General features: G+C 40.9%; 2 protein-coding genes across 2 annotated transcripts; both read left to right on the top strand.

The window, feature by feature from the left end:
• u2af1 (U2 small nuclear RNA auxiliary factor 1) lies at positions 1–2589 on the top strand. The gene is made up of 8 exons (XM_072444038.1): positions 1–115; positions 893–980; positions 1070–1136; positions 1219–1268; positions 1343–1441; positions 1536–1669; positions 2066–2158; positions 2231–2589. Exons 1-8 carry the CDS (start codon positions 72–74, stop codon positions 2391–2393), a joined length of 738 nt encoding a protein of 245 aa, XP_072300139.1. The 5' UTR covers positions 1–71; the 3' UTR covers positions 2394–2589.
• Positions 2590–4403: 1814 nt separating this feature from the next.
• Positions 4404–8323, top strand: cbsb (cystathionine beta-synthase b). Its single transcript, XM_072443925.1, is given in 13 exon segments — positions 4404–4622; positions 4720–4826; positions 5367–5501; positions 5757–5836; positions 5905–6109; positions 6206–6297; positions 6369–6488; positions 6554–6638; positions 6806–6911; positions 7332–7409; positions 7480–7614; positions 7748–7856; positions 8060–8323. Coding segments are annotated over 13 exon segments (1731 nt in total). The 5' UTR covers positions 4404–4407.
• The last annotated feature ends 4653 nt before the right edge of the window (positions 8324–12976 follow it).

Here is a 12976-nt window from a genome sequence, read left to right as displayed (position 1 = left end):
CTGAAGTTCTTTGGCGGAAGTGGTCAGGAGGCTGCTAGGCTAACACAAGGCTAACAGAGGTTAGCATCAAGATGGCAGAGTATCTCGCATCCATTTTTGGAACAGAGAAAGATAAGTAAGTAGTTATTGGTTGATTTTTATATACAGTTCAAACTTGTTTTGTGAATCGGTCCACTCCTGTCTCATTAGACGTAATTATAGTATAGTAAACATATTGCACTTTTTAACCGCGCCGTCGCTTCTAGCATTGATGCTAGCAGCTAACTAGCATTTGTTCCCACACATTTGGAGACACTGTCTTCCCGCAATCATTGCAATCGGAAAATAACCTATAGTTATTACTTGATACTTTGTAACCTAAGCGCCAATTGCAGGGCTTATATCTGCATTTTGCTTCTCATTGTATTTTTTCCCCCATTTGTTCCACATTTTAAATATTTGGTCATTTTGTGGCTGGTATGTATCAATCGTTACTCGCCTGTAACGGTTAATAATAATAATGCTTGTGTATAATTTGTAAAAAAAAATATAGACCTCTGCCCAGGGGTTGGACATTTATACCACGATATATTATGTGATAATTCAGATAATTTTATGGCAGTCTATCACAAAATAACACGTGCCAGTAAATGTCTTTATAACTGGCCTGTTGTGCCATAAGCTGGAGACCACTTAACCTGGTGAAATAAAGGTTAATGTACAAAAACATTGTGGTTGAAGTTATTGCACACAATAAACCTGAAGGAACTAACATTAACCGCAAAAGAGCAGAAATATCCATGGCATCAAATCTCAGCCCATGGCGTGTTTATATTTATTTGTCATTATTGATCAAATAGGTTGTTGGTGCATTCTGTTGTGAATCTTTTTGTCTATTTTTTTTGCTTAACAGAGTGAACTGCTCTTTTTATTTTAAAATTGGTGCCTGTCGACATGGAGACCGATGCTCTAGGTTGCATAATAAACCTACATTCAGCCAGGTAATATTACAACCATCGGTTTCTTTTGGACCTGTAAAAAGTATACTCAAACTTAAGAGATGTTTTTTAATATTAATTTTATTTTCCAGACAATTGCCCTGCTCAACATTTATCGCAACCCTCAAAACAGTGTGCAATCTGCTGATGGCATGACCTGTAAGTGCTTCAGTCACCCCCAAAGCTTCTCTCTTCATACTACACAAATTCATATTAAGTGTATACATTTTTTTGCCATCAGCTGCCATTACTGATATGGAGATGCAAGAGCACTATGATGAGTTCTTTGAGGTAATGGATTTTTTGTTCAGTGTTAACTTATCTATCGTATCTGCTTTAACTTGTTTTATTTGTGATCCTCCCAGGAGGTCTTTGCTGAAATGGAAGAAAAATATGGTGAAGTCGAAGAGATGAATGTATGCGACAACCTTGGGGACCATTTAGTTGGAAATGTCTATGTGAAAGTATGTTATTTGATTTAAACTTGAATGTAGATTGATTTCAACTTCAGCATGTTATTGAACATTGTCATTTTAAAATGTGCTTTGTTTTTTGCAGTTTCGATATGAAGAAGATGCTGAGAAGGCAGTTATAGATCTCAATAACCGCTGGTTTAATGGTCAGCCCATTCATGCAGAACTCTCTCCGGTCACAGATTTCAGAGAAGCGTGCTGTCGTCAGTACGAGATGGGGTAAATATGACTGAACTACACACTGGGGTTTGGGCTAAGAGAAGAACATTTCTGACATTATAGAACCTCATGGCTTTGTTTGTGGATAAAGAAAAATGGCAAGTTGTTGGTTGATTGGTTACGCCTTTGACGTGAGGCAATTGCGACTGCTGTCTTGGACTGGTATTCCCTCAAGACAACGTGTTCATGCAATAACAACCCATGGGCATATGAGAAAAAGCCTGTGGAGTGCTATAGTGTATGGTGAAAATCCCAATGGAAATAATCCGATGCTCTGCGTTGTCTCAGTCACCGCTCCGCAATTGCTTCACGTGCAGGCTGAGCAACATCATTATTGCCATGCATTAATTTAAAGTTTAATATATTAGGCAGGTTGACGTTCTAATTTTTTTCCAGGGAGTGCACTCGTGGTGGCTTCTGTAATTTCATGCATCTGAAGCCCATCTCACGAGAGCTAAGAAGAGAGCTTTACGGACGTCGAAGAAAAAAGTAAAACTTGCCCTCATTGTCTAATGTTGGATATATGTGATGTTGTCACTAATAAGTCGTCTGTTCTTTTAGCCGTCACAGGTCTCGTTCACGGTCCCGGGAGAGGCGGTCCCGCTCCAGGGATCGAGGCAGAGGAGGAGGAGGAGGAGGAGGTGGCGGTGGAGGAGGTGGAGGTGGAGGTCGTGACCATGATCGCCGTCGCTCCAGAGACAGGGAACGCTCTGGGAGATTTTGATCTACAAGCCATTAACAAATACCTTCTGTCTGACTATTTAGCCATCAATAGTGTTTTTTTATTTTATTTTTTAGTTCATACTTGTCTGAGTTAATTTGGACTGATTGAACATTGTCTGCTTGAAATAGTGTGATAAACCTTTTTCTTAAAACCTGAAAAACAAAACATGTCATTAAAGATTTTTACTAAATATAAATCCTTTTTATGAATCATCTGTCATTTTCTGTGTGTTTTTGTATGTATGATTTTTTTTGGGGGTCCTTTTTAGTCTTGTGTAAAAACAATTAAAAATGACATAAAAAAAAAAGGTTTTAGCAATTTCATATCAAATTCAACTTTCTGTTGGACATTGCCTCTAGATTCTAGAAAGTCTTTGCCAGTAAAAGAATACATTTTACATTTTGACACATTCAATTTTGTAAAAAAAAAAAAATGAATGAATCCAGTTTTGGTTGTGTGCGTTTGCTCTGACGATGCTCTTACCTGACAGTTCAGTTCACGCTTCTCAAATCCAGTATTTTACAAAGACTTGTAGTGTAGTCTGGACACTGATTCTATTGTGAGTAAGTCAACAATACTTTTAAAAGGAACTTTGAACTTAATTGGATGGTTCTGTTAAATAAAAGCCCCACATTTAAGTTGGTCCCATGAAATGAGAAACAAGGGCTAAAATTTGGACCAATGAACGCCAGGGACTCCTGGTCCAATCAGCGTCTTAACCGCTGGATCCGGGACGCGTCCTCAGGAGGATTTCTATAATGTAGTCGGGGAATGCGCCTGGTTGAAACTGGTCAGGTGAGTTTATAACTTAAAGCTAAAACTACTCAAGACTTAATTGCGATGGAGTATAAGGTGTTCTCGAGCACACTTTGGTTATATTTTTGTGTAACTTTATTTTCTTTTGCTTATATTAATTAATTTCTTAATATGCCTTGCTTTTATTGATAGCTAAAACTTAGTCTCTTACTGGAAGTACGTAACATCGTGTATCAGCCTATGATCCATGCAGACAGTAAAATATATCTTAGGTTATGTTAATGGAATCATTTAAATACCTGTTAAAGATCCCATATCATGCTATTTTCCCTATTTTGTAGTCTACCCTAAGGGCATAGTTGATAATGGTACTGTTGTGCAACACCCATACCATAATAGTTAAAGGTTGAATGGACGATTCTTTTGGCACAAATCTAAGTCTTATTTCCTCGTGGCGTGGACTGCTGATTAGTCCTGCCACGTATCAATCATTAAACGCACCTACCGCTCACCTGCAGCCGCATGCGGTTCCTCCCCATGTTTCCGCGTGCCTAAGCGCATGGATCTATCATAATATAGTTCCCACAGTGTACGGGACAAAATGAAGACGGAGAAAGACAGTTCGAGCTGATGCAGAAGTGGACAGAAATCTACGGGAGACGAGAGATGCGATGCGCTCCGTTGTACTAATAAACAAACACACGTGTGTGTTGCATCGGTCCGCACGGGGGAGTGCGCATGCGCACTTCTGCCTGCGTTCTCAAATCGCCGAAAAATCGTCTATTGCGCCTTTAATAGTTATAAAATATCACGTTCAAGTTATCAAGTTTGTTTGTAGGACACAATTCATACACAAGGCAATTCAAACGCTTCACACAACAGGAAAAAAATAATTGAAATTGAAATCACGCAGAAATGACAGAAATCACAAAACAGTTTGAGACCTAAAAGAAGTGCAAAGATGTTACAGATAAGGAGTGCTTCCTGGAGAATGGGCTGAAACGGAAGCGCGCGGCGGCACTCACCAGTGGTGAGTAGCTCCCGTTCGTCTGCTCGTTCAAGGGGAAGGATAGAGACTGTTCTCTAGCTACAGACTGCAGGAATTTAAAAAACACACACTTTGGGCACATATATGAGGTACCAATAGCATTGTAAGAAGGTCAAAATCTCTGAAAAGTCGATTTTGCATGATATGGGACCTTTAAATAGTTCCCTCTCAAGTTAATTGTTTTTTTTTTAATTTATATGCAGATCAACAATGCTTTTTTCAGCAAGCAGCACTGCTGTGGTACATAGACACAACAATCACAGTGGGCCTCGGAAAAATGATGAAGGAAAAGGAGCCAGTGAAGAGCATCGGCATACCAAAGGAGCCATCCCTGATGGAAACTGGACACGGCCCAATCTGCCCAGTAAATGCACTTGGCGATTAGGGGCATCACTTTCTCAGTCACCACACTTTCACTTTCCAAGGTAGGTGCTGTGTTGTTGAAAAAGAGTCCTACTTATTCCTGGTTTAGTCACAGTACATAATATGCACAACAATGTGTTGATTTTTCTGTGCCTGCAGGAAAAATGCCCCGAGAATCTTGCCAGACATCCTTTGGCAGATTGGGGCCACTCCTTTGGTTCGCTTGAATAGGATCCCAAAAGATTATGGACTGAAGTGTGAGCTCTGTGAGTAAAAACTATAGACATGGGATGTAAATGTGGTAACACAGTGTATTCAGCTTATGTATTTATTTCAGTATTTTTATTTGATTGCACACATTAAGATTCACAGTAATAGTTTTTTCTCTAGGATATAGAGTATCGTAACATATCCACATGAGTGGTGACGCTGAGCTTCTTGAGATGAAAGTTAAAATCAAAGTGATCAGTGACCAGTTCAGACTGACTTCTGGATGAACCTCAGGAATAGGTTTTTGTTTCACTGGATGACAGAGATCTCTTTATATACACTCTTGAGGGGCTTATACTATTACATTTCCTTAGTTGATGTTGGTGGCCTTTTCTAAAGACAAAGTTTGTCTTTCCTGGTCAAAGCTGTCAAGAAGTTTCCATTGACATTGCATTAGCCATAAAATAAAACTACGGTGTAGTTTGTCTTAATTCGAGGACCGGAGGCATTGCCCGGTGTTTCAGTTCCTACTCTTAAGCATTGAGGCCAGCATTACTTTTAACAACTGAACATCCATTTCTCTGCTCTTCTTTTAGTGGCCAAATGTGAATTCTTTAATGCTGGTGGCAGCATTAAAGATCGGATTGCCATTAGGATGGTGGAAGATGCTGAGAGAGCTGGGATCCTTAAACCTGGGGACACAATCATTGAACCAAGCTCTGGTAACACAGGTATATATATCGGTTGTGGTCATCATGGCGCTGGTACATATATAAGAGATAACAGCAGCAAGTAACCATTTGAATTATGCATTAGAATTTGGAAAAATTATCAAGCATTGAAGCAAATTTGAGTTTTCTAATTGTTTTGAGCGTTTTAGTTTTGGCTCTGGACAAGACTTCAATTGGCATGTTATTCAATATGGTTCAAACATGTTAACAAGTTGTTATTTAGTCCATGGACTAATGATTTAATTGATGTGGCAGGTATAGGCATGGCTCTAGTTGCTGCAGTAAAGGGTTATCGCTGTATTATAACAATGCCCCAGAAGATGAGTATTGAAAAGGTTGGGAGCAATTACAATATTACGTCTGAGGTCAAGTCTTTTGTCTGTAACATGGATTTGTGTTTTAGGTAAATGTCCTAAAGGCACTTGGAGCTGAAATTGTACGCACACCAAATTCTGCATCATTTGATTCAAAAGAGTCCCATATTGGTGTGGCTTGGCGTCTGAAAAATGAAATTCCGAATTCTCACATCCTCGACCAGTGTCGCAATCCCAGCAACCCCCTGGCCCACTATGAAACCACCGCTGAGGAGATACTGGCTCAATGTGGTGGTTTGTGCTTCACCTTGACTTATGTCTTGTGCACTTTGAGGTTAAGGGTTGCTATGAGCTTCATTCAATCGATGTTTACGTCTCGTGTCTGAACAGGTCAAGTGGATATGGTGGTTGCTGGAGCAGGGACGGGCGGCACGCTCACTGGTATAGCTCGAAAATTAAAAGAGCATTGCCCCAATGTTAAGGCAAGCAAATTAGTGATAATATAATACATTACACAATCATATCTACATTAGGGGTATTTTTTGTATTTCAGGTTGTTGCTGTGGACCCCGAGGGCTCTGTTCTTAATGGATCTGAAGAAAAGAAGCTACACAAACCATTTGAAGTTGAAGGCATTGGATATGACTTTATTCCTACAGTGTTGGACAGATCTGTGAGAGGAAATTAACATTTTGTCCTTGAATGAAACAACAGAAATATATGTTTGATGTTTTATAGATTGTTGACTTTTGGTATACGGCCAGTGACACAGAGACATTTACGATGGCACGCAATCTCATCAAGAATGAAGGTCTTCTCTGTGGTAAGTTTCTAAATAACAATTATATACAGTTTACGTTTTATACGTATATTGTTGAAATGGTTCAGAATATTAGATTTATTTTTGTACTACTACTTTTGTACTAGTACTGTTTGATAACAAAAATGTCCTATGTCAATTACACCAACATATATACTTTTTGGCATCAGGGGGCAGCAGTGGCTCAGCAATGGTTGCAGCAGTGAAATTCGCTCAGCAGCTTAAAGAGGGTCAGCGCTGTGTGGTCATCCTCAGCGATTCTGTCCGCAACTACATGTGAGGCACAATACAATTAATAATAGCGATTAGCAAAACAATTGTGTCCAGCAGTAGTGGCCCAAAATAAGCAGGCAGTGCAGACCAGATCTCGTTAGATCATGGATGCTAAGCAGTATGGGTCTGGGTAGTACTTGGATGGGAGACCGCTGCAATGCCCGGTGGCACAGTGAGCTGGTGGTGCATACTGTCATTGTATCCTTGGGCAATACATTTCACCCAGGTTTCCTCCATGTACGCATGTGTTTGAGAGTGAACGTGGGATGGAATAAGCCCATGGCTACAATCTGGCATGTTTACAGCATGTGTATCATGTATGTTCATTAACATAAGATACGATTCCTTTATTGTCCCACATGGGGAAGAACATGCACTGTCCCCACCAAATAAACTGTAATAATATTGGCTATAACATCGCAGGTCAAAGTTTCTCAGTGACCAGTGGATGTGCGAGAAAGGCTTCTACACTCCAGAAGCTCCTGTGAATGCTAGACCATGGTGGGAACTTATTCACATGTATTATCATTGGAAGAGGAATTGTGTAGACACAATGTCTGTGATCGTAAAGGTGGTGGGACATCACTGTCCAAAATTTGCCCCTGTCTGCCCCTGTCACTGTCTCACCGTCAGTCTCCTGCCAAAAGTCTACTGAAGTCCTGCGAGAGCGAGGTTTTGATCAAGCCCCTGTTGTGGAAGACTCAGGGTGAGTCCTACACAAACTAGTATTACAGCTTCACACCATTTGGATGGAAAATGCAGATACTTTTAATAATAATAATAATAACTTGATAATGCTTTCAGAACCAGTAATTATCCAAAATTGTTATCGCTTACAGCACCATTTTGGGAGTAATCACTTTGCAGACCATTCTGTCCTCCTTGTCGGCTGGTACAGTTAAACCCTCAGATCACGTCGACAAGGTGCTCAGCAAAAATTTCAAACAGGTCTGTTCAAAATAAGTCTTTGTGAAAGTCATAGGTTTAAAAATGGTCTTGTATGTGTAATACTTGTATTGTATTGTCTTTTTGCCCATTTATATACAGCACTTAAACCTGTTTAAGTTGTAAATGTGCTGCTATAAGATAAATAAATATGACTTTGAAATTTGAGTCACTAAATAAATAAGAATGTTATATTATATATTTAGATCCATCCAAGAGACCATCTCGGGAAACTGTCGCACATACTGCAGGCCAACCACTTTACTCTTGTGCTCCAAGATTATATTGAGTGTAAGACATTTTATTATAAGCTATATGTGGAAAAAAATATTTGATCAAACAAAGTTTTCATTTTTTCAGGTGATGCTGGTTTTTTGAGTCAGAAGCAGAAGATTTTTGCAGTTGTGACGGTGATGGACCTTCTCGACTACATAGCCACACATGAGGAGCATAATAATAACACTGTCTAGACAAATATGTTAAGAGTCGACACAGTTTTACATAAAAAATAAAAAGCAACATCAGAATTTAATATGTACATATTGTATCTATATTTATGTGCTTTAATTTCTCAAGCTTAGTTGGTGCATATGTGCAAATGTGCAGTTGCATAAGAATAATGTGAAGTAGAGTCCCATGAATCATACATGATTATACAAAGGTGCTGGTGAATCGGATGGAATACTGAACAATGTCATTTTTTCTATGTAGTGGGTGTAATGCTGATTCTAATTATAGAATTGTAGAACACACTAGTAGTAAAACACATTTTAACCCTGATTATAACTTGTAGTAACTTTTGTGTACCAGAGGGAGGCAGTATGCAGACACGGACCACAATGGCCCCCAGTTTAACGCTTGAATACTTGGCAATAGTATTATGTACACTAAAGATCACCAATGGAAATCTAAAAGTGTAGGGATGAATAAGATCTAGTCTTATATCTTTGCTGGCTGTCCATTATTCCGGCTTGTGGTATACATTTTTACGGCCATGACAGGACCCTCAAATTCAGGGTCCACACTATGGCCCGGGAACCAATTGTTCTTGCCCTGAGTATGAGTACTCAGCCTAAGCTGAGTATTCTTACTGCAAGCAAGCCTCTCTTTCATTGTGACCCAAATAACAAACATTTAGGTCTGGTTACTAAGGTTCTAAAAAAATAAAAAATAAATAAAGTTGAGGTAGCTCAGCCAATTGTTCAATGTTTTATGTTGCACTGAATTACCAAGACAACATCCTATGTTGTGAATTCTGTTCATTGACAATGGCAATAATCCCTTTCTGATTCTGACATTCTTTCAAACTTTTCTGAATGATTAAATGTACTGACCATCAGGCCCTCTTCACCAGGCTTCACTTTGTTTCAAAATGCGACAGTCAATAATAATCGCTTGGACATGCCACGATTATCAACCCCATATTGTATCTAGTTTGTTAAAGTACATATTTTAAATGTCACAAAACACCACACCCACAGTTTTCTGACGTACATTACTTAGTACACCTGAGTATTCAATGTGCTTTTGAATTTAGTCATCAGTCAATGTAAAAATTGTTGGCTCAAATTAGGGTGTGAACTGGATTTGAATCCATATTTCCCTGCAACAGTGGCATAATACAATCAAGTGAAAACTGTTTGTCAAAGATTTATTTAGACAACAATGATGATAAAATCAGGCACAGTGAATATTTGTGCACAAATTTGTATTTGATGTTTTTGCACAAGATTGTTCAAGTCTGACTAGTTTCTTAATAATCAAACAACACGGCATTACCTAAATTTGCAGCGTTGCATTAAAATATAGGCATGCATTCACTCCTGTGTGGTTTACCTTTTGTCATTACATCAGTTCTCTAGGATGCATAACATTTCCTTCATAATCTAAAGACAAAACTGATAATTATGTTATAGACATTTTTGTACGCATTCAATCTACTTTCATTCACAGTGTCGCCTTGAATGTATGTGCTTGTTGATGGACTTAGAACCAACAGGTTACTGTATTCAACTTCTCACTGCCAATACAGAGAGGTAGGTGTGTTTGGAAATTAAAGTATGACGCACATCCTAAGCAAGACTCCCATCAGTCATCCAAAAATGCACATTTAGAGGTGAATTATGTGTCTGGTTTATAGCACAATTAGGTCTGGTTTATAATAAAGGCCAAAGTGTGTGTTTGAAAATGTGGATTTTTTTTTCTAACCCTATGCAGCTGACCCACTACATTACAGAATGGTTGTGTTATGCAAGTATAATCTAGGTTACTAAATAGGCAGCATTGTTAGTAGCAATTTATTCCCTAGGTGAGAAGGTTGTCTGGTTGTCTAGATTGGAGACAGAACATTTCCTATTTATTTATCATTAGCTTATCTGATTCTGCAATCTTTTTACCTGTCCAAAAATCTCTACCACAGATGCTCCAATCATAAGTCCACCTGCTATTTCTGGGAAAATATATATTCAGACAATGAATACAGACTCAAAGGCAAGAAATGATGGCAAGGCTGTATTGATAAAATCCTTTCAGTCTTATGCAGAGCTAAACAGAACTGTTCAGACTAGATTTGAACATTGTTAGAGTAGAGGCCTGTTTCCCAACATCTCCCAACTGCATAAAACTGAAATGCGGATTCCCCATTTTTAGTCCTGACTCTGGCACCAGCAGGAGGCCGGTCCATGTTTAGTCCTGACTCTGGCACCATCAGGAGGCCGATCCATGTCTAGTCCTGACTCTGGCACCAGCAGGAGGCCGGTCCATGTCTAGTCCTGACTCTGGCACCAGCAGGAGGCCGGTCCATGTTTAGTCCTGACTCTGGCACCAGCAGGAGGCCGGTCCATGTTTAGTCCTGAATCTGGGCACCAGCAGGAGGCTGGTCCATGTTTAGTCCTGACTCTGGCACCAGCAGGAGGCTGGTCCATGTTTAGTCCTGACTCTGGCACCAGCAGGAGGCCGGTCCATGTTTAGTCCTGACTCTGGCACCAGCAGGAGGCCAGTCCATGTTTAGTCCTGACTCTGGCACCAGCAGGAGGCCGGTCCATGTTTAGTCCTGACTCTGGCACCAGCAGGAGGCCGGTCCATGTTTAGTCCTGACTCTGGCACCAGCAGGAGGCCGGTCCATGTTTAGTCCTGACTCTGGCACCAGCAGGAGGCCGGTCCATGTTTAGTCCTGACTCTGGCACCAGCAGGAGGCCGGTCCATGTTTAGTCCTGACTCTGGGCACCAGCAGGAGGCCGGTCCATGTTTAGTCCTGAATCTGGGCACCAGCAGGAGGCTGGTCCATGTTTAGTCCTGACTCTGGCACCAGCAGGAGGCTGGTCCATGTTTAGTCCTGACTCTGGCACCAGCAGGAGGCCGGTCCATGTTTAGTCCTGACTCTGGCACCAGCAGGAGGCCAGTCCATGTTTAGTCCTGACTCTGGCACCAGCAGGAGGCCGGTCCATGTTTAGTCCTGACTCTGGCACCAGCAGGAGGCCGGTCCATGTTTAGTCCTGACTCTGGCACCAGCAGGAGGCCGGTCCATGTTTAGTCCTGACTCTGGCACCAGCAGGAGGCTGGTCCATGTTTAGTCCTGACTCTGGCACCAGCAGGAGGCCGGTCCATGTTTAGTCCTGACTCTGGCACCAGCAGGAGGCCGGTCCATGTTTAGTCCTGACTCTGGCACCAGCAGGAGGCCGGTCCATGTTTAGTCCTGACTCTGGCACCAGCAGGAGGCTGGTCCATGTTTAGTCCTGACTCTGGCACCAGCAGGAGGCCGCTCCATGTTTAGTCCTGACTCTGGCACCAGCAGGAGGCCGCTCCATGTTTAGTCCTGACTCTGGCACCAGCAGGAAGCATGGCATGTCCAAGATGTACTTTGGTGCTAGGCCATGGAGAGACTTGTACACAATCAAAGCAGCTGTAAAGTCTATTCTCTGAGCCTGAAGCCAGCGCAGAGACCTGAGAACAGGACTAATCTATAATTGGAAGCTGAAGGCCATGGATATCAAAGTCACAGAACAATGACATTTTTATTTATTTATTCACATTTATTTATTCACAAGTTGTAGTTATAGTTAAGGGTATGTAAGATTTTTATTTCATATCTGTGTCCCCAGATATGAGGTAAACATGTTCAAAGACATTACTTTTACAAATAACAGTTATGATTATTCCTAATTCTAAAAATATTGTACATGGTTAAATGGTAAAAAATACTGTCATATTTATAGGGCACTTTTCTACCGTCAAGGCACTCGATTTACATCAAGGAACCAGTCACACCCAATCACAGACCAGTTGTTCGCAGACACTGGGGGGCAATTTGGGTTAAGTGTCTTGCCCAAGGACACAACAGCAGTCTTCACCTGAGGCAGCTGCGATCGCACCTACCACTGAGCTACTGAGCTGCCGCCTCAGAGTTAGTTTAGTCAGTTAAGTTGCAAGACGATTCTCCATTCAGAAAGCAGAATGAGCCTCACATGATATAGGCGCCTTTGGGAGGGGCAAGACCTGCGGTGAGCCGATCGGTGAACACAGTGCACCCTGGGTAGGGTTGTGTTCGACTTTACCACACCCCAACTTGCTTTGACGTCACGAGCTGAAAACGGGATCAACTAGCTGGAACAGCTGCCACAATTCCTGTGTGTTATTATAATCAAAAGCGTATTTATTTATTTAGCTATTCACTAGTCACTGGTTTGATCCTTTTTCACTTAGGAATATTTTAGAATTAAACGGCCTGAAACAACACAGGTCTTTTTAATATTTTAGTTTTCCCTCTTATCTTTTTCTGTGGCTCAAAAACATGACTTGTGATGCTCATGATTATCTTCAAGTTGCCAGTTGACTATTTTGAGTTTGGTGAGTGCATAGAAAACACCAGTTCAGCCACTATGAAGCAGACTTGCAGCCGTCAACTCTCGTTGATCAGCTAAACACTAATGTGTTTAGTCTCTCATTTGAGCTGTCAGTTTATGAAATCTAGTTGATTTAGACCTAAAAGTTCTCTCTCTGATTTGATGGTCACTGCCTAAAGCCCGGCTCCTGCAACCAATCATCAGCCCAACGAGGGACTTCTGGAGGTTTTAATCTATTTAATCTTTATTTACCAAGAGTGCCTTACCTTTGACATTTTGAGT

The sequence above is a fragment of the Eucyclogobius newberryi genome, unplaced genomic scaffold, assembly GCF_026437365.1.
Source record: "Eucyclogobius newberryi isolate DKJ021-1_F unplaced genomic scaffold, fEucNew1.0.hap1 SCAF_14, whole genome shotgun sequence".
NCBI classification, from domain to species: domain Eukaryota; kingdom Metazoa; phylum Chordata; class Actinopteri; order Gobiiformes; family Gobiidae; genus Eucyclogobius; species Eucyclogobius newberryi.
This window is presented reverse-complemented; position numbering and strand designations above follow the sequence as displayed.